Source organism: Antennarius striatus, chromosome 19 (genome assembly GCF_040054535.1).
Source record: "Antennarius striatus isolate MH-2024 chromosome 19, ASM4005453v1, whole genome shotgun sequence".
NCBI lineage: Eukaryota > Metazoa > Chordata > Actinopteri > Lophiiformes > Antennariidae > Antennarius > Antennarius striatus.
This window is the reverse complement of record NC_090794.1, coordinates 11,928,630-11,949,888: the sequence shown is the minus strand read 5'-3', so window position 1 is coordinate 11,949,888 and position 21,259 is coordinate 11,928,630. Positions and strand designations below refer to the sequence as shown.

The window sequence follows — 21,259 nt, the reverse complement described above, 5'->3', positions numbered from 1 at the left end:
TTATTTAGTTTCTTATTAATGCATTAATTAAACTAATTCAACAGTAACAACTAAAGCACTAAAGCCTTTATAAGCATTTTTACCGAAGCTGGAGAGGATTTCGTGTATAGTTCAATCATACATATAAGACCTGAGCATACCTGTCACTGCTTTTGTGATCAGTGAGGCGTCCTGCTCCTTGTTGCTTCGCAACTGTGAATGACAGGAAGATCAGCTTGACAATCAGTTCTTTCCCCAGCGAAGAATATTGGCCTCATAGTCAGAGCTTAATATGTCATGGATACGTTTTTCACTTGCTGCTAAGATAAACTTATAAGTGTATAGGCAATGACAGTTGACATATACTTTGGAACTCTAAATAAAAATAAGTACGTTGTCCTATCGACGAAATTTAAGAGCTCATTGTATTAGCGAGTACAATTAAAAAGCCAAGCTGCAGTGTATGTAAATTTTAAATGCCATTATGAAGACAGCAGTGTGTCATACAGCTGCTACGTGGCTTTGAGCGGAGGACCCACACAGCTGATCAGAGTTGACTTTCGATCAGTATTTGTGGAAATTAATAAATTGTACTACACTACAAATAATCTTAATAGCAAGTCTGACTAACCTGTGTGTCCGTCTCTGGTGGCCATTCAGTAATGACGAGTAAATCGTATAATATGTTTTCATCTTCGCCCTCTACTATACTGTCTTCTGCCATATTTAGTTAGACCAGCCGTCAAAAGTCTACGGATACCGCCACGGGCCAAAATACATCAGAGATCCGCGTTTGGAAAGTCTGTTTATTTTTTAAATTATACCATTTCATTAAAGGTATTCCTATACCACGATACATAATAGCATATCGATTGTGTTCTCATGTAGGGACGTGTGTTGTTCAATTTTACTGTTTTTATGAATGAGTTACTACCCGGAACCAACGAAACAAAACCGGTCGGAGAATCAGGTTGCACCGGACTAATGATTCCGAACACGTTACTTCCGTTCGAGTTGCACTCAGAGTGACAGCAATGGCAGCGTTTTCTGGTATGGATTTTATTGTTTTCGACCTAACGCCAACGCTATATTGGCTATATTCGTTATTACTGCAGTGGTTTTTAAAGCTAAGTAAGTATACTAATTCGTTTTTTTTACAGAAATGGGGGTTATGCCTGAAATTGCACAGGCTGTGGAAGAGCTGGACTGGTTGTAAGTTACTCCGCAAAGATTTGACTGCCACATCAGTATTATGAAATCGAGCCTATGCTTTAACGTCATTCCGTGTTCATGTTAATCCTAACAAAACAATCAATGGTTTTATTGACTTTATTTCAAACATTTTTTTTGCAGGCTCCCAACTGACATCCAGGCAGAATCCATTCCCCTTATTCTTGGAGGAGGAGATGTGCTCATGGTAAGACACCTTCGTTGTTTCTGTCTTTGATGTAAAGCTTCCACACAAGGCAGATTTTACATCTCATTTTTGTTCCCTAGGCGGCAGAAACTGGTAGTGGCAAAACAGGTGTAAGTATTTGATTCATGTACATTGTGTGCATTCAAACAAACGACCAAGTTTCGTGAAAGACAAGCTTAAACATGGTATTTGTCATCTTCAGGCTTTCAATATCCCAGTCATCCAGATTGTGTATGAAACCTTGAAGGACCAGCAGGAGGGCAAGAAAGGCAGAGCCTCCGTCAAGACCGGAGGAGCTAGTGAGAACATTTATTTTAATGTTTACTTTGGTTGGTTGATAAGCATAAAGCATGGTCATAATACTGCACAGATTTCTATGTTTAAGAGACCTAACCAGGACAATATTCTAATTTAGGGTCCATGTTAGTAGAATAAATTATAAAACTCAGTTGTATGTTTATCCTGCTTTTTTTTATTTCTTTGTCTCAGTTTTTAACAGTTGGCAGATGAATCCTTATGACCGCAGCACAGCCTTTGGTAAGATGGGAACATGAGTATATAATGCCACATTCCAGCGCAATGTTGAAAACAATTTCATCTATTCAATTCAGTGAAATGAAATACAGTATGTTAATTGTGAAACATATCCCCAATTTTTGCTCTATGTTCCCTCTCGTCATTATCATTTTAAATTTTTCCATCCACAGCAATTGGTCCAGATGGTTTGTGCTGTCAGAGCAGAGAGTTTAAAGAGTGGCATGGCTGTCGCTCTACGAAAGGGGTCACCAAAGGTATTTGCTTGACAGTTGCATACATTTTAAGACTACTTTAAATTTAAATAAATAATATTTTAAAAGTAACATACATTTTCCAACTAAACATCATTGATTGATGGATATTAAAGTTTCTTCATTCTTTTATCAACTAATTTCTGTTTTCTCCTTGTCCTTTTTTACATTCAGGGAAGTATTATTATGAAGTGACCTGCCATGACCAGGGTCTGTGTCGTGTTGGCTGGTCCACCAGTCAGGCTGCACTGGACTTGGGTATCATGTTCTATTAACATTAAGATATTAAGATAAATATTCTCTCTAAAACAGAAATTCAATCGCGTTCTATTTTTTCTTTCCTTGAAGGAACTGACAAGTATGGTTTTGGTTTTGGTGGAACTGGAAAGAAATCCAACAACAAGCAGTTTGACAGTTATGGAGAGGTGACAGTGAATGATTGAGCATGTTAGTTACACATATAAACAATTGTGAGAATAATTTCAACATGTTTATTTGTTGTTTTCCTTTCGCAGGAGTTTACCATGCATGACACTATCGGATGCTACCTGGATCTAGACAAGGGCCAAATTTCTTTCTCTAAAAATGGTTCTGTCTCAGTTGTTACCATTCTTCTTATGGTCTTGATGATCATTTGGTATCAATGGTAAATAACAAGGTTAATCATGTTTTTTGCCACTTTCTCTCAATTTCTTTTTTGCAGGTAATGACCTGGGTGTGGCATTTGACATCCCTCAGCATGTGAAGAATCAGCCCTTCTTTACCTCCTGTGTGCTTAAGGTATGACATCAACATGAAGGTAGTAAGAAAGTAAACATGTTCCAGATTAAAAAAACAATTAAATCCCCCTTCTTGTTTTCCATTTGACAGAATGCAGAGCTGAAGTTCAACTTTGGAGGAGAAGAATTTAAACATACCCCAAAGAGTGGGTTTGTTGGCCTGGACAAGGCAGCAGAGGCTCACACAGTCAAATCTTCTCAAACAGGTGATTGAAACCAACAATATTTTAGGTTTAGCAAGAAAATATTTTGAAATACACAGAAACATTCAAATGTGATTGTGACATAAATGACACTTGTAGAAACCCTGAGATAATTTGATGTTTAGACAAAGTTATGTGTTACTTTCTCTTACAATAAAACCTTACTCTATTGCACAATTTAAAACAAGTACTGTAATTAGGGATAGATTACCAGTAATGCCCATGTTGATTACACCATTGATACAGGACTAGAAAAGCACCCTGTCATATGTGTCAGTCCTTAATGACTTTCTGCTTTCTCATCATGTAGGCAGCGCCAAAGTGAGTCAATCAAAGGCCTCATCAAACGCACCAAAAGCTCTGATCATTGAACCATCTAAAGAATTAGCTGAACAAACCCTCAACAATGTCAAACAATTCAGGAAATATGTGGAAAACCCCAAACTCAGGTATGTCTATACAGAAATGTGTCTGACATTGTTTGTCTCATACATGAAAGGCAGGACATTAGCTGAGGACGGGCCTTTGTTCTTTTTGGAAAAAATCCACTTCTGGTCTTCCACCAATAGATGGAGCCAGAGTTTGATTATAATTCTTGTGTTTTAGGGAATTGCTGGTCATTGGAGGTGTGGCTGCCAAAGAGCAACTAGCCGCTCTGGAACAGGGGGTACGTCTCATAGAAAGTCTCCAATTTTTTTTAAATCAAGTTTATTATTAAACAGGTTTTGAAATAGTTAAATTTTTATATTTGTGTCTCCCTGTACATTGTTCTTCTGCTTGTCCATTATTCTATTTTTTTGTGTTGTCTCAATTAGATTGATATTGTTGTGGGAACACCCGGCAGACTGGATGACCTCATATCCACTGGGAAGCTCAGTCTGTCCCAAGTTCGCTTTTTGGTCCTGGATGAATGTGTACGAAAACGCAGAGCGTGTTTTAATAAATCTTACTTGTTTCTAAGAACAAATTTCTTTCATTTATTGGATTACTTGCACAACATGGTACTCTCTGTGGTCACTTATTCTTTTGTCTGTGATCCATATCTCTCAGGATGGCTTGCTATCTGCAGGTTACACAGACTTTATCAACAGGATCCACCACCAAATCCCTCAGGTCACCTCTGATGGCAAAAGACTGCAGGTGACAATGCCCTCTGGTACTCACCATTTAGCAGAGAAAGTAGGACGCTGCATGGTTCATGTTATTGCTGCAGCATTAACGACAGCTAGTTATAGTTCTTGAAAACAGATTTGTGCATTTTCTTTCTAGGTTTCACATAAGTCCGGTATTAGTATTTCATTGTGCTTGATCTACAGGTATTGCTTGATGCTCATTTGTTGAATTCTCTTTCCTAGGTGATTGTTTGCTCAGCTACGCTGCATTCATTCGACGTAAAGAAGCTGTCTGAGCGCATCATGCACTTTCCCACTTGGGTGGACCTGAAAGGGGAGGACTCTGTCCCCGAAACTGTCCACCATGTGGTTGTACCTGTTAACCCTAAAAGCGATCGTCTCTGGGAACATCTGGGCAAGAAACACATTCAAGTCAGTTTCATCTTGACGACTAACTGCATTATTTTCTTGTCTCTTTGATTTTTCTCAAGAATTTTCTTTATTTTATTGCTTTGAATAGACTGACGAAGTCCACACCAAAGATAACACCAGACCAGGAACTAATTCTTCCGGTACACTTTGAACCATTTAATGTTATCCTAATTTGATGAATTAGTTGAGCTCTTTCAGTGAACATCACGTTAATTTTCTGGTTAGTTCTGATTTGGGAATGTTCTCAAATGTTCTCTTGCATTTTAGAAATGTGGTCAGAAGCCATTAAGTTGCTGAAAGGCGAGTACACAGTGAGAGCCATCAAAGAACACAAGATGGACCAGGCTATAATCTTTTGTCGCACCAAGATTGACTGTGACAACATGGAACAGTACTTTATCCAGCAAGGAGGAGGTAGGGAGTGTCAGCACTACAGCGAGTTTTCTTGTAAACACTCATAGGAGTGAATCTTTAAAGTGGAAACATTCCCTTTTGTGCACACGTACTTATGAAACTTCTCTTTCTTTTAGGTCCAGACAGTAAAAACCATCAGCTCTCCTGCGTTTGTCTCCATGGTGACCGTAAGCCCAATGAACGAAAGAATAACTTGGAGCGCTTCAAGGTATTAATGTGAAAACTTGGTAACTTTGTTAACAGCATCCAGTCGGTCATTGTTTTAAGATTTCTAATTTGTTCTCAGAGAAAAGAAGTGAGGCTGTTGATTTGCACAGATGTAGCTGCTAGAGGAATCGACATCCACGGAGTTCCTTATGGTACAGATATTAAATTTTTAATATAAAACATTACTGTGCATTTCGGACAAAAAAGCTCTGATTTGTTGGAGCACAGATTCCACAAGACATCTTTTCTTTTCTTTTTTTTACTTTTATTTTGCTGCAGTGATTAATGTCACCCTGCCGGATGAGAAGCAGAACTACGTCCATCGTATCGGTAGAGTTGGAAGAGCTGAGAGGTGAGCAGATGTTTTCCTTTAAAGAATCATGTAATTTTATTAAAGTCATATTCATTATATCCAAAATATTCACTAAATGGACTTCATCTTACAGAATGGGGCTGGCCATCTCCTTGGTAGCTATGGAGAAGGAGAAGGTAGGATGGTTCAATGTGCACTCTGAATGTTAGTTATGCATGTTTAAAGTCGATGGATGTAAATCTTTCCTCATGTGCAGGTTTGGTACCACGTTTGTCCAAATCGAGGTAGAGGCTGTTACAACACCCGACTGAAGGAGGATGGAGGTTGCACCATTTGGTACAATGAGAAAGAGGTAAATGAGGCCTAGAAGACTTTCTCAACTCAATTTATGTACCATATTCAGAGGACAGTGATTTTATAAGCATATAAAATCACACGATTGCTGCTGACAGCAGGTCATGAGGTTTAAATAATAATAATAATAATTATTATTATTATTATAATTAATTTAAAGGCTTACAGATTATTCACCATCCAAGTGACTTTCAAGTTTAAGCAATCCAATAAGCAGCTATTTAATTGGTCGTCCTGGCAAAATGGCACCTTTTGGTTTGGAGGTGTGTACTGTGAATTTTCATGTGTTCATGATGAAACCAGAACCAGCAGTAAAGTTTGCTTCATTTTGGAGGCAATGAAATCCCAAACACTTTGTGTCATTTACGTCTTTCATCTGATCACAGCTCCTGTCAGACATTGAGGAGCATTTAAAATGCACCATCACCCAGTGTGAGCCGGACATCAAGATTCCTGTGGATGAATTTGATGGAAAAGTCAGCTATGGCCAACGGAGGGCATTGGGAGGTATTTATTTTAAAACGAATCATCCCTTGCAACAATATTTTGTCCAATTCTATTAACACTAGTAGTACTAATTAAAATAATAGTAACCTCTTGTGCTGAAATATCTAGCTTAATTACAATTGGAAAATTATAAGACACCTGTAGCCTAGATTGTTTTGTATCTTTGCTGAACACAAAAATTCACTGCTTTTCATTAAGCTTAATAATCAAACCTGCTGTTCTCTTCTAGGTGGTAACTACAAGGGTCATGTGGACGTTCTGGCTCCAACAGTCCATGAGCTGGCAAACCTGGAGAGAGAAGCCCAGAGTTCCTTCCTCCATCTGGGATACTTGCCTAACCAGCTTTTCAAAGCCTATTGAAAACAGCTAAACTACCATCCTATTATAGGTGCCACTGCTACACAATACAGATAATGTTTTTTTCCTCATGAACTGGAGAATTGAAATTAATAATAAATGAAGTGCATGAAATGTTTATTTAAAGCTGTTGAAATTAGAGCATTTCAATGGATATGCCAAGTTTATGTATAGTCTGCTTACAGAGAATAACCAGACACATATCTGTGTAAGTACATCAACTATAATATTTTTAGTTTACACTTTGAACTTCTTTGTTTTGAAGGAATCCACTGATATGACAGAACCTACACAGACACATTGATATGACAATAATTTAGTTTCCCTGTGAAAGATTTGGTTTGCAATTCAGTGTATTTAAGTGGGTCTTTTTTGAAATAAACTAGCAGTCTGCTTAAGTTGTGTTTCTGTTTTCACTAGTGGAATAGACCTCTAGTCTTGATTCAGTGGAACATGAGGAGAGATTTCCCCAAACGTGTGGACACAATTTCAGTTAAATCCAGTGACCATTTTGTTTTTGTTTTTTTGTTAACAAATGTGCAGTCGGATGCATATACGATTGATTTATAGTAAGAATACATTTATGGCAGAGCCATAACTCATTCTGTGACAGCTATAAAATCAGACTGGATTGGGGAGTACAGTATACAAAATAACTGAAAGATGTTCTCACAGATTCATACCAACAAATGGGTCTGAACCTAATTGCTGGGACCAAAAAAGTCCAGATCCAGGTTTGTTGAAAGGTGTGATGTTGGAACTAGTCCACTTCACAAAAGCGCTGACTGCATCCTGCAGACAGGTTATTCTGGGTGTGTTAGAGCAAAATCTTGACTTTAATCTCAAAGATAAACTTCAGGTTTGGTGTCATGTATCACACTTGCTGAAAAGAAGGAACAGATTCAAGATGAGCCTTTTATCCTCTAGTCAAGTCCCTTCAAAAAACCCAGGGAATCAGTGCTGTCCAATGTCCTAGTCAAAAGACTGGGACAGTCAAAATAAACACATTTTGACATTACAGTATTTTATATATCAGTACAACTCCCTGACTTGAAATTTATACTAAAAACTACAAATGATAAATGTACATACTATCCTAAATACTATCAAGACTGAAGTCATGGTTTCATCAAGAGGAATTTGCTATGACTGACACAGTCCCTGTTGATACAAAGCTCACAGTACAAACAGATCATCAACCTTTTCAACAATAAAGACAATAATGTACTTTACTCCCTTTACAAGAAAATTGGTTTGGGAAAAAAAAAAAGCTTGATCAACATTTGTTGGTATTCCGGATCATGAAAGTAGTGAATATAAGTTTGCCATTTTTGTGGAACAAAAAGTAAGTTCATTCATACTCTCCTTGAACACAACTTCAACATTGGTGAGCAAAATGTAGATCTTGTACATATGTTCAAAAGAACTGAACGATGGAGGGGTAGCCTGGTTAAATGAAGTTTTTGTATTTCACCCCGTTACTCACAGACTAACCGGGCAGTTAAAAAAAAAAAGTTAGAAGGCAGTCTGTCGTGTATGCAAGTGAAATGAAGTAATTTAAAATAAAATAATAAATCAATAATAAATTACTGTAATCATAAAGAAAAGCTTGCACTGCAAAGCACGTGGGAAAGAGCCATATTACCACGTCAGAATATGAGTGATCCCATTTGCACAGAAATAGCCTTGGACCTACTGACTTCAGACAAAGTTACCATGCAATCGTTTGCTACTTAGTAATACAGTAGCGAGGACCACTGGTACATCAATTGGCGCAGGCTTTTATTTTGAAATCTTCCCGCTCAGAACTCAGTCGACATTTCCTGTGAGGGCGTCGCATCGTCTTTTCTGCATTTGAGAGATTTACAGCCTTGATTTTATATAAAGACATTATTTTGGAAAACATGCGTGGTCTTGCCAAGTAAGAAGAAGTCTTTCTGTAATTTTTCAGTCCACATTAGGTACATATACTCGTGTGTCGTAGGCTGATTTTACTATTTCATCGTTTGTGCTTTTTTTCCATGGTTGAGCTCACTCCCTCTTTTGGGCTGTGTGCTGTGCGCCCAAACAACGGCAGATATGTTTCCATATCTGAAATATATGCCAACATTAAAGTCTTATATTAGAGTTTTGAAATTGTAGCATAACTTAAATTGTATCTGCTCAGTCCCATAACGGAAAGTTGGTGTTTTGTAACGTTATAGGGTGACATGTTGAGAAAAGGAGGTGAAGGTATCTAATGGCTGAGCCTGCAGATCAAAAAACTGCATCCCTAAAATTCTGATGATAAAACTCATATTCATGTAAGGTGGTACTGATGGAGTTCAATGCTGACCTCAGATCTTATGACACCCTAAATTAGATGTAGATTTGGAGTCACCCATCTCAGTTGTTAAGGTTTGAATGATCACAAACACCTTGTTCTGCAGGGGCCCTGGAACCATTAATGAAATGTCTCTTTTCTTATATGCCTACTGTGTGTAATGATTGTTGTTGTTGTCTTATGGCATATCTCCTGTTGCTGGAATTGAAAGAACTACTTGTCAAATTTAGACTATAGAGACATTGATCTATATGAAAATATTAATCAGCATGCATTTTTATTGTGAATACACTTTTAAGTGTTTTTTTTTACATGCACATAATAACAACAGCAACCGTAATAATATTAATAATAAAGTGAAAAATAATATGTAATGAATGTAAAAAATAAATACAGGTACTGTATATACCCAACAACAAACAATTGGTCCCAAGAGGTTGTATGTTAGCTGAATTGTACAAAAGTTGTAATATATTACATTTGAAGCTGTAATCGCCATTTGAGGTCATTCAAATGCCATTACTACTCTCAATACGAAAGTACTATTCCCTAAGACTTACCAGAAAAAATTACAGGACTTAAAAACAATGTATAGTAATAAAAATAAAATAAAATACCAGTACATGTGGTTTCAAGTTAAGTCGTTCTCGATTATACAGTTAAGAGTCTGTTTACTGCATGTGTGACTGTGGGGGTGTGTGCAGATGTTTGTGTGTGTGTGTGTGTGTGTGTGTGTGTGTGTGTGTGTGTGTGTGTGTTTGCATTTTGATCCTATTCACAAGAGCAGAGAAATACAGATACAAAGGCGTCCATACACCTTCCTTTGCTTTTCTGCAGTCACAAAATGTGAATACTTCCACCAGAAGCATTTGGTCACTACCCTTTGCTTTATCATCCATGATAATAAATGATGGCACTAATAATGTTAATGTGGAAGTGGAAGTTAATGCAATTGTTTGGTGAAAAATCAGTTTACGTGCTTTTAGCTTGTTCATTTTATTATAAAACTTTCTGGTTTGACATCCAAGTATTGTTTCATTCAGGGCTGCACTGAAACAGCACCATCCCATCAAGAATTTGGGCCAGGAACTGTTACCTAACCTCAATCGTGTTAAACAAGGTAAGAAGCTGTAATTACTTTATTAGCAATTTTAATCATTTTTGTTGTCTTCATATGAATAGTCAGTGACCCAAAGTCAAGACTGTTTTTCTGTTATTCCAAAAACTGGTTTACAGCTAAGCAGCGACAAGCAACAAATTCCCACAAATGTGAAGAATATAGGAGGAGAGTGAGAAAGAATGACACGATGTTAATGTTTTTTTTTTTCATTTAATAAACAGTATGTAATTTGTACTTTTAGATCATGTAGTGTGTGTAGAGCATATAGCGTGTGTCACTTTTTTCCTCTTCAAAACTAAATTTAGGAAAGGAAGTTGAAGGAGACAAAGTGGAAGATCACTGAAGATGGACAACACAGTTTCCTGCAAAACAAAGATGGATGCTAACTTAGTATGGCAGTGGCGCATTCTGCATGTAAGAAAACATTCAGGATGTCCAGAACCATTCCATCACAGCAGTAAAGCAGGCCTGGATTTTAATGTAGAAGCAAAGACACAGAAAAAACTTGACTTACAGTTAGTAACCAATGGTGTAATACTTGAGGTGTGTGATTTTGCTAAAACAGTAAACAAGGGAGAAAAACATTTTATTACAGACATTCTGGAGAACAATTTCAATCTTAGATTGGAAAATGAGCAACAGCGGGCTGATTTTACTGGTCACATTCTACACAAAGTTAAAGACTTGTTGAGAAACCCTCCCGTAGATGACTATGAAGTTTTTTCGCTCTTTGACACATCAGAATTCACCAGCAGAAGCAGTCACGGACAACAGGCATCCTCAGAGCGTACAACTGACAATGATGGAAAACATGGAGGTGAATTCAAATATTCACAAACATCAAAAGAATTTAAAAAGATAGAAGGTCACCCAGAGAAGATGGATGAACAGTCAAGGGAACCATCAACAAAAGAGCTGAAAGAAGATCTTTTTCTGACTTTGTTCCCTTATTGTCAAGAAATTGGACTGAACCTTGGCTTTGAGGCAAAACAAAGTTTAGATCCGGGTTTGTTGACTGCAGGTGTGATGCTAGAACTGGTCGACTTCACAAAAGAGCTGACTGCGTCCTACAGCCAGATTATTCTTGATGTCTTGGAACATAACTTTCAGCTTGATCTCACTGATGGAGAAGTAAAAAAACGTGTTTGGTTTCAGGTATTACACTTGTTGAAAAGGAGAAAGCACCTTACCCGTGGGACCAAAACAGCTCCAGAGTTTAAGAAGGAAGCATTTTCTTTCAAGACAAGCCCCTGCAAAAGACCTGAGGGTTCAATAATGTCTGATTTAAGAGCCAAGAGATCCAGAACAGGTCAGTCTGTACACACTGACAGACAGACAGTATCTCAGCTCACTCAGTTCTCTACCAGAGAAAAAACAGAGAATCACCAAAACTATGCAGGCGTTCAAGCAACGCCTGATCCTTATTCAGACCATGTCACACATTCATCTAATACTGACCATTTGGATCAAAAACAAACAAACTCCAACATCTCAAGAAAATCAGAATCAAGTTGTCAAATGTTTGGTGTTCCATTCTTCATAACAAGTAACACTTCGTCAAGTTTGCCAAACTCTCACCTCAAACATTTCATTTGAAATAGATGATAATGGAGTTAGTTGTGGTAAAGAGCAATACCAAATTCAGCAAAATACACCTCATGAATGTGACATGGAAGAAGAGGAAACAGGAACAGAGAACTTGTGGAAGTTACGAGCTAACCGTGTTGAACAAATCCTTCCTGCACTAAACAAAGAGTTTAGTCGATTCAAATGGTTCAGGAGATTTCTTCTTGAATTCAATATTGGATTTGGGCCAAAGCAAAACATCAGTGTTGATGCTTTGACAGATTGCGTTTTTCTGAAGATTGCTAAATTTGCCTTAGCAATGAACTCATCCCATCAGGATTTCATCATGGAGATTCTTGAGTATAACTTTGACCTTGGCCTGCGGAGTAAACACCACAGGAATATTTTTGCATGCAAAATTATGAATAGAATAAGACAGTTGAGCAGTTGTCACAATGTTGTCAAATTCTCAGATGATGTATTTGAACTGACTGATCCCAATCCATCATCAAATGTGGGAAATCAGAATGTGGGGTGTGTCATTCCTGAACTCAGTAACATATCAGAAATAGTGAAGGACCATGCTGATCATGCGCATCCTCCTTATTTACGTGCTGAAACTAAAGAACTAAAAGAGAGTGTGGATCTTTATACATCTTGCAATAAAATAGGTCTGAAGCTCCACGTGAAAAATAACCAACCTAACAAAAAACTGGCGATCAGCAAATTGACCAATGCTGCAGTAATGGAAATTATGAACTTTGCAGAAAAGCTGTGTGGAACGTTTGAGCAGATTTGTCTTGATATACTCAGACACAACTTTGATCTTCATTTGCCAGGTGAAGATTCTGAACCTGCCAGAAATATTCTTGCACAAATTCCTGCTGCAATGGAGCAAAAGAATCTGTCACGCTGTGTAAAAGCCTGCAATAAAAGAAAGTTCACCACACATAATATTGCAACAATAGAAAAAACAGATTGCCAAAACAACCACGATGTAGATTCTTGTAGAACTGGTTCACCCCAGGCAATAAACATGGACCAAAGTGGAGGCGGTTCCACAGACATCGCATCCAAAAATGAGTTCAATCTAAAACTGTGGAAATTTAGGGCGAATCATATTCAGCGAATCCTTTCCATGCCTCATGAAGAGCACTGTCCACTTTATTCATACTCCAGATGTAAAAAGGTAGGTGTAGATTTCAATGTAGGATCTGGTATAAAACAAAACCTCAATCCCAATTTGCTGACCAATGGCATCATGGTTGAATTAAACACTTTTGCCACAGCAATGCTGTCGGCCAGAAAAGATTTTGTCACAGAAATACTGGAGTACAATTTTAAACTTAATTTGAAAAATGAGCTGTCTCGCAGTGCCTTTGCACATCAAACTATGCAGAAACTTAGAGTAATGAATTATCATAAAAAGTCCAGTGCTCTGCGAATGAACATGGTTTTTGACCTTCCTGATGTGACTTACACACTGGACCCTATTTATGACACAACTGCATATTGCCCAAAATGCTATCAAGAACGAAATAAGCTTCATCAGGATACATTTGATATGAACCAAATACATCATCCTTATCCAAGTAATATGGCTGACACAGTCTCCATAGATGCGAACTGCACAGTCCTAAAGCCGGCAGCAAATCCATTATCTACTGTCCCAACGATGGAGGACAGAATAATGGACAGTTACCCACTTTGCAAAGCAATAGGTTTGAACTTGTGTGTGGACAAAAACTACACAAAAGTTCAACTTGACCCACATGTTTTGACACTTGGGATCATGAATGAGGTGGTTAGTTTTGCAAAAAAATTGTGTGGAACAAAAAGTAAGATCATTCATACTCTCCTTGAACATAACTTCAATATTGGTAAGAAGAGCCAAGATGTAGATCTTGCACAGATGTTCCGCAAGGCAACAGCTGTAAAAGATGGAGGGGTAGCCTGGTTCAATGAAGTTTTTGTGATTCGACCAGTTTCTCGCAAACTTCCTGTGCATGGCAGTAGATTGAAAGAAGCACCTTCCATGCAGAGAAATGAGATGAAGGAAATAATTAAAAAGAGAAAACTGGCACTGCAGAGGAAGCAGGAAAAAGCTACATTGCCTAGTATTATGAGTACAGTTAAATCAAGTTATCCTATTTGCACAGAAATAGGCTTGGACCTAGATGTGACAGCAAAATCAGGAGAGAAAGAAAAACTTGACTTAAACCTGTTGACCAGAGCTGTGGTGTTTGAGATACATAAATATGCCACTCAAAAAGTGGGTCACTATTATCCACGCACTGTCTTTGATATTCTTGACTGTAACTTTGATCTTAGCTCACAACATTATAGGCGCTGGGAATTTTCCCTAGCTACTGCATCCGAAATCCAAACAATTGTCAAACAATGGAAACAATTAGACGGAGTAGACAAAGTCTTCAAATTACCATTTATCTATGATTCCCAGACTTCAGAAATGTTGGAAGAAGAGAATCAAATTGAGAATAGTGTAAACTTAACTCTGGATATTGATAGCAATTCAGAATCAAGTGATGAGGCCAATTGTACACCTTTCCTTAGTTCTACTGACATCTCATCCTGTTCAACGACTATAAACTCAAATGTTATCCCACCATTTGGATATCATCTTGACAAAAGAAGCCTTTGTCAAGATGAAGGCAAAATACAGACTCGAAAAAATGTATCACTTGAGCTTTGCATTGAAGAAGTAAAAATCAGAACAGAAAATGACTATACCTGTCCTTTAGGAGAGTCTGATCTAGAATCAGATGAAGTCACAGATTCAGAAAACACCGAATGTCAAGACCTGATAGAAAACCCAAAACTTTTTTCTCTAAACTCAGATTTCACAAGAGAATCCAGATCGATGGGTCTGAGTGGTTATGAAAATTCCATCTCCTTTAATTATGTGTCATGTAGTCTGCCAGGTGTAAATTCAGATAAGGACCCATCAGGTCTGCTTGATGAAAAAGGTCTTTGCATTGGGAAAGACCAAGTACAACCTCCAAGATATGGACCTGATGATTTTGATATGGATCCAGAAGAAACTGGAACAGAGAACTTGTGGAAGTTGCGAGCAAACCGTGTAGAGCAAATCCTCTCAGCACTAAACAAAGAGTTTGGTCCATTCAACAGGTCCAAGAAAGTTGGACTTGAATTCAACGTTGGATTTGGCCCAAAGCAAAATATAAATGCTGACTCCTTGACCCATTCTGTTTTGCTTGAAATTGCTAAATTTGCTTTAGCAATTAATTCGTCCCAGCAGGATTTCATCATGGAGATACTGGAGTATAACTTCGACCTTGGCTTTCAGAGTCAACAACACAGGAATATTTTCCTGTCTGAAATTATGAAAAAAGTCAGACAGTTGAATAGTTGTGAAGATGTAGTAAAATTCTCTAATGAAGTATTTGAACTTCCTGTTCCCACATCAGTTGTAATTATGGCAAAACAGAGTGAGGAGAGGGGCATTACAGAACTCAGTAGCATATCAAAAATGGAGATGTGTGATACTCCTTCCATGCATTCTTCATATGCTGAAACTGAACAAGTTTCAGGTATTCCGCACAAGAGCGTAGATCCGTATCCTTGCTGCAGGGAAATAGGTCTGAAGCTTCATGTTAGCAGTCAACCAAAGAAAAAACTGGACATCAACAAACTGTCCAATGGAGCAATGACTGAAGTGACAAACTTTGCAGAAAAGTTGTGTGGAACATTTGACCAGATTTGTCTTGATATTCTCAGACACAACCTCAATTGTGGTTTACAAAGTGGAGATTCAGACCTTGCAGGAATCATGTTTGCACGAATTCCTGCTGCAATTGAGCAAAGGAACCTATCAACAAGTGTAAAAGCTTGCAAGAAAATAAAGGGCACAAAAAAGGAGATTTCGATGGAGAAACTGGATCCACTGAGCAACTCAGATTTAGATGCACACAGTGATTGTTTTTCCCAGACATCAGGTATAGACAGAAATGTGGGCAGCCCAGTTGAAACCGAACATGAAAAAGAGCTCAATTTAAAGCTGTGGATATTGAGGGCCAACCACATCCAGCGAATCCTCACCATACCTCATGAAGAGCATTGCCCACTTTATTCTTACTCAAGATGCAAGAAGTTAGGCATTGATTTCAATGTAGGGTCTGGAATAAAACAAAACCTTGATCCAAAATTGCTGACCAATGGAATCATGGTCGAATTCAATGCTTTTGCTACTGCGCTGCTATCGGCCAAAAAACATTTTGTCACAGAAATACTGGAGTATAATTTTAATCTTAATTTGAAAAATGAGCTGTGTCGCAGTGCCTTTGGACATCAAACTTTGGAGAAATTTAAAACAGTGAAAAGCAACAGTGCTCTTCAAAAGAAAATGCTTTTTGAACTCCCTGACTTAACAAACATACAAGACCCTTCTCATGACAAAACTACTTACTGCCCTAGATGCTACCAGGAGCGAAACCATAAGCTTTGTCAGAATGAATATGATGTTTCTCCCATGCATCATTCTCATCCACGTGACATTTTCTCTGCTGATGCAAACTGTAACAGGCAAAAGCCTGCAACTAATTCATTTTTTATTTTGTCAAAAGTAGATGAGAAAATAATGAGCGGTTACCCTCGCTGCAAGAAAATAGGTCTGAACCTGTGTGTGGATATAGATAAACCAAAAGATAAGATTGACAGGGATAACTTAACTCGTGGGATCATGAATGAAGTGATTAATTTTGCCAAAAAATTGTGTGGAACAAAAAGTAAGATCATAAGCACACTGCTTGACCACAACTTTAACATTGGTAAGCAGGGCAAAGACATAGACCTTGCCCAAATGTTCCGCAGAGAGACAGCACGAAAAGATGGAGGAATTTCCTGGTTCAGCGAAGTGTTTGTAATTCGGCCAGTTTCTCGCAGACTACCTGGGCATGAAAACAAACCCAAAGAAGCATCTTCCATACAGAGTAGTGAAAGGAAAGAAACTATCAGACAGAGAAAACTGGCATTACAAATGAAGGAGGCAAGAGAAACGGTGCCTAGTAAATATATCGCTGTTATAAAACCACAGTCAAGTCCGCAGAGGAAAGTGAAGTATTTTCCCTTCAGCACAAAGATAGGTTTGGTTTTAGATGTAAGATCCAAATCTGGAGAAAAGAAAAAACTAGACTTGAAGCTGCTGACCAGAGCTGTGGTGTTTGAGATACATAAATTTGCAACTCAGAAAGTTGGACAGTCTTACCCAGACACTGTGTTTAACATCCTTGATTACAACTTTGACGTTAGCTCACAGTATTACAGACGCTTAGAATTTTCTACAGGTATTGCATCCAAACTCCAAACCATGGTCAAACAATATCGACTAAAACGAGACAGACCTTATAAGGTGTTCAAATTGCCATTTGTATTTCCTCCCAATACTTCACAAGAATATGTGGATAAAATACAACAGAAGAAATGTAAAATGTACCAGAAACAACTTATTAGGAAGAGGAATGAGGGTCGTTGTGTGCTGCAAGTGAGATATCAATCAAATGGCAATCATATCTCTTTTGTTGGAATTGTCAAAACTAATCACGAATCTTTGTCCCATGATGAGGACACGCAAATGGACCCTTTGAATGTGACTGGAGGCCTACTGAGTATAAGTTGCTGCAGTCCTCTTAAGGGAAACATGCAGTTTAAAGAAGAAGCATATGATCCATATGATGGTGATGTGACACCAGAAGACGACACCAATGAAAAATACCATCCACATTATCAGTATGTCGCAACAGAGTCAAACCCCTGGGAGGTCGAGCGTTTAGACCTCGGTGAACCAGAAGGATCTCTTGGATATTCTTTAACCACCACATATCCAGATTTTGAAGGCAAAATAAAAACAGAACCACAAAATGAAGGTATCCAGTGTTACATGCTTGCTGAACCCCAAATATCTGGAGGGCATGCAATGCTATCTGCATGTTTAAATGCTGAGACTAAGATAAAAACAGAGTTGGACACTGCAGTGTATTTAGATCTTGATGAAGCAGCAGCATCACAGGAATACTCCATAATAACCATAGGTGATGGGAGTGACATCACAGCAGTAAAAGAAGAGCAAGACAATGTGCTTACTGACTATCATGGAGTTTTGTCATACACTTCTAGTTAAGGTACTTACGCAGTAAAAAGATCTCCAAAGTTCTAAAATGTATTTGACATTCAGATGGGGTTTTTACTGATGCTGTCTTCTACATTTATTACTGCAAAAAGTTTATTTTTTGCCAGACAACATAGATGACTTACTGTATTTCCAACTTTTTAACTGTTTGCTGTAATACTCTTAACTGTGGTGTGACTTGAAGCCTCATTAAAAGAATAGCAAGTGTGGCTTACAAAGAGCTGTCAGTATCGTGTGGTGAGGCTTTGTTCTTAAAGGTGTGTATGCCACAGTTATGTTGGAAATAATTTCTCAAAATTGCAAGCCTTTTACTGTATTGATAGTTTATTTTATTTTATTTGTTTAAGTCTCTCAACTTTGTTTTGGATGTGTTTTGTTTCCTGTTGTAAGTTTTTTTTTTCACACAATTTTTGTTTTTGGCCTTTCTTTTATCATATTTAGTTAAGATTTTTACATTGCAATATTTTTTATAAATGAAAAATATGCTTATAAAATGTTGAGTTATCTGTGTAAATAGGTCAATATGAGTGCATTTGAAATTCTAAAACCATTCTGTCTACTTTATTTTCTTCTGCATTACTATGAACCTGTACAATGGATTCCTCATTGAATTGCACTTGTGATTTAGTTGAGAAATTTCACCCAAATTTGAGGCTCAAGGCCACTGCACAGAAAGTGAGACCACACTCTATATATTGGGAACAATAATAATGTCTATTTTCGATATACAGTAGATGTACAAACAATTTAAATAAAAGAAACAGCCACAAATTGTGGTTTTAAAATGATAGTTGTTTTCTAACCACGGTATTATGGCGTACAATCGCTGAGGACTTTTATTTTGAAAAATGGGCGTGGAAACGCGTCACCATGCGTATTGTTACTCTTTGGAAACGCCCATTTGTAGTCCACGCCAGCCCCGGCCGCAGGGTCGGCCCCTCCCTCCTCAAAACAGCTTCATTTACCAGGCTGGATGTCGGATCGTCACCGCATAGACACTGCAACAGGTAAATAACCACAAATCATTTAAATGGTCAGCAGTGGGGGGGGGGGACCACGGACTCATCCGCTCTCGCTGTGACCTTAATTTTCTTGCGTTTTCTTTGAAAACATTCTAAATGAGAACGTCGGCTTTATTAAATCCCATACATCTAAAACGCGAATCGGGGTAACGCAATTTAAAGGTTATTTTTATTATATCGCAGTAAATAATCTCAGAAATTAAAATCAACTATTGATTTTTACAACCTTTCGTTAAACGTGGAGTGATAATCTTTTGTCAACGTTCTGGATGATGAACACCATATGGCTGAAAAGGTTCCACCACACGCTCTATTAACAAATACACCAGATCACATTTAAAGAGCAGCACGTTATTACTGACCTACATAAGTGCTACGTATAGCTTCTGTGTCGTTATTATGGTATATGTCATAATACCAAGTGTCTTGAATGTAAAGTGTTTTTTTGATTGTGGTGAATGCAGGTAATAGGCTTTCAGATTGTTTTTACTGTATTATCAATTCTTTCCTATTTTAGAGAGAGTGTATCATATTCAAACCTGACATAAATAGGGTGTAATTTTGGTGGTAGTTTATGCTGTTTTTCAAAATACACGTGCATTTCATGAGCAGTGTTCAGCTATAGGCTGTCACATCAATGTGTAACATAATATGACATTTGTGGAACTGCCCATTGGGAAGTGTGTGTGTGATCCTTATTGGAGTCGGCATGCAGAGACCTTTATGTAGTTCACATGATTTAGTATGGCATTACACTTACTTTCCTTTTAGTGTTATTATCTTTTTTTAATCTTTTATGTCATAAACTCAACAAAAGCACCTAATGTTTGCCAGCTTTAATCCCTCTGCGCCCAGCTTTACAGGTGGTGTGGGGTCTTTTCTCTAAACATCACTGATTTTCTTCATTGAGATCAGGCCTCACAAGTTTCCCAGTTGCTTCTTCTTTGAGTTCGTTCGCTGCAGCACAGACTAATAATAGAGACTGCTTGGTGTGTGTTTGTGTGTGTTTTGCTGTTCTCAGTGAAAACAGAGAGAAGGTGGCTTTCCTTTCTGAGGTGACAAAGTCCATCTGATCTGCAGCTCCTATGACACCTGGTCTTATCCCTGCAGGGGCTGTTGCAAAAGATGAAACCATTGCATAACACACATAGACATGTAATGCACACAAGTGTGTGCCATCATGTAAGTGGAGGCTGATGGGCTTTCAGTGGCCATTTTCATATGAGAGTCACAGTGGTGTGACTGTACATGCTGCATTGACAGCAATGTATTTCTTGAAGTAAAGATGTTCAAGTATAGACTGAGGTCGGACATACTGCTGAGTACTGAAGATAGAGTGTTAAGAAAATAACACTAGCTGAATTTCTGAGCATCGACTGAACCATTAATGCACATGTGTCAAACTCAAGGTCCAGGGGCCAAATGTGGTCCACCACATCATTTTATGCGGCCCGCGAGAACATAAAAGGTCAGTGTATAAAAACAAGCAGGTCAAAAGTGTGCTTTGACCAAAAACTACATTTCCCAAAAATGCAATAATTAAACCCATTTTAACTTTGACAAAAATGTTGTGAACAAAGTTAATGTCCTCACTTGTGTCTGATGTTATTTTTCTTTATTTACTGGATAGTTTGATCCTTGATTGATGGAGTTCTGTGGATTTAATAACCTGACAAATTAAAAGGATTTATGTTAAAACAGAGAAGCAAAAAAACATATTTTTTCTGTGTAACTAACGTTCGTAACTTGATAAGCAATAAATTAAGTTATTTAACATTAAGGAGTAGTTGCATGTATGTATTTTGCATTACATTGAGTTACATTTAGTTACATTTATAAGTTACATCTGGCCGTTTGAGGACAGCCATTAAACTGATGTGGCCCTCGGTGAAAATGAGTTTGACCCCCTGCATTAATGTGTCAAAAGGATAAATATGAGACCAAATGCTTCTGGTGAAAGTATTCACATTTTGTGACTGCAGAAAAGCAAAGGAAGGTGTATGGACGCCTTTGTATCTGTATTTCTCTGCTCTTGTGAATAGGATCAAAATGCAAACACACACACACACACACACACACACACACACACACACACACACAGGCTTCTTTCTTCCACAGGCCTACTAAAGCTTCCTGGGTTGCGTCTACCCAAACAGGCTCCCTCTCTGTGTGAGGAGTGTATGTCAGGCACACTCAAGCA

General features: G+C 38.0%; 3 protein-coding genes across 6 annotated transcripts in view; 2 read left to right on the top strand and 1 right to left on the bottom strand.

Moving 5' to 3' along the window:
* nbas (NBAS subunit of NRZ tethering complex) overlaps window positions 1-719 on the bottom strand; it is a 152,015-nt gene extending 151,296 nt beyond the window's left edge. The window contains exons 1-2 of the mRNA XM_068342764.1: window positions 611-719; window positions 141-192 (exon numbers count right to left, since the gene is read on the bottom strand). Coding sequence (XP_068198865.1) covers window positions 141-192; window positions 611-703 — 145 coding nt within the window. The 5' untranslated portion in view covers window positions 704-719. The remainder of the gene's footprint in view (window positions 1-140; window positions 193-610) is intronic.
* Window positions 720-988: 269 nt separating this feature from the next.
* Window positions 989-7,254, top strand: ddx1 (DEAD (Asp-Glu-Ala-Asp) box helicase 1). Its single transcript, XM_068342154.1, has 26 exons — window positions 989-1,029; window positions 1,140-1,191; window positions 1,333-1,396; window positions 1,477-1,506; window positions 1,599-1,695; window positions 1,886-1,933; window positions 2,104-2,187; window positions 2,359-2,442; window positions 2,533-2,609; window positions 2,700-2,772; window positions 2,888-2,964; window positions 3,055-3,169; window positions 3,477-3,615; window positions 3,773-3,833; window positions 3,982-4,080; window positions 4,217-4,306; window positions 4,522-4,710; window positions 4,799-4,850; window positions 4,978-5,124; window positions 5,241-5,332; window positions 5,411-5,483; window positions 5,611-5,683; window positions 5,778-5,820; window positions 5,901-5,996; window positions 6,385-6,505; window positions 6,735-7,254. Exons 1-26 carry the CDS (start codon window positions 1,014-1,016, stop codon window positions 6,863-6,865), a joined length of 2,223 nt encoding a protein of 740 aa, XP_068198255.1. The 5' UTR covers window positions 989-1,013; the 3' UTR covers window positions 6,866-7,254.
* Window positions 7,255-8,706: 1,452 nt separating this feature from the next.
* itsn2a (intersectin 2a) overlaps window positions 8,707-21,259 on the top strand; it is a 43,619-nt gene continuing 31,066 nt past the window's right edge. The window contains exons 1-2 of one of the 4 annotated variants that reach the window (XM_068341771.1): window positions 8,707-8,783; window positions 10,229-10,305. Coding sequence is in view for 2 of the 4 variants with exons in the window: in XM_068341769.1 (XP_068197870.1) it covers window positions 18,908-19,044 (137 nt within the window). In the remaining 2 variants the exon portion in view is untranslated. Of the gene's footprint in view, window positions 8,784-10,228; window positions 10,306-11,466; window positions 11,615-18,855; window positions 19,045-21,259 lie in introns of those variants that run through there. The other 3 variants (XM_068341772.1, XM_068341769.1, XM_068341770.1) reach the window with 3 other exon arrangements.

Coding starts and splice junctions, on each gene's coding strand:
- ddx1 (XM_068342154.1), top strand. Junction 3,834..3,981: donor TAGCCGCTCTGGAACAGGGG/GTACGTCTCATA, acceptor TGTCTCAATTAG/ATTGATATTGTTGTGGGAAC. Junction 5,997..6,384: donor TTTGGTACAATGAGAAAGAG/GTAAATGAGGCC, acceptor ATCTGATCACAG/CTCCTGTCAGACATTGAGGA.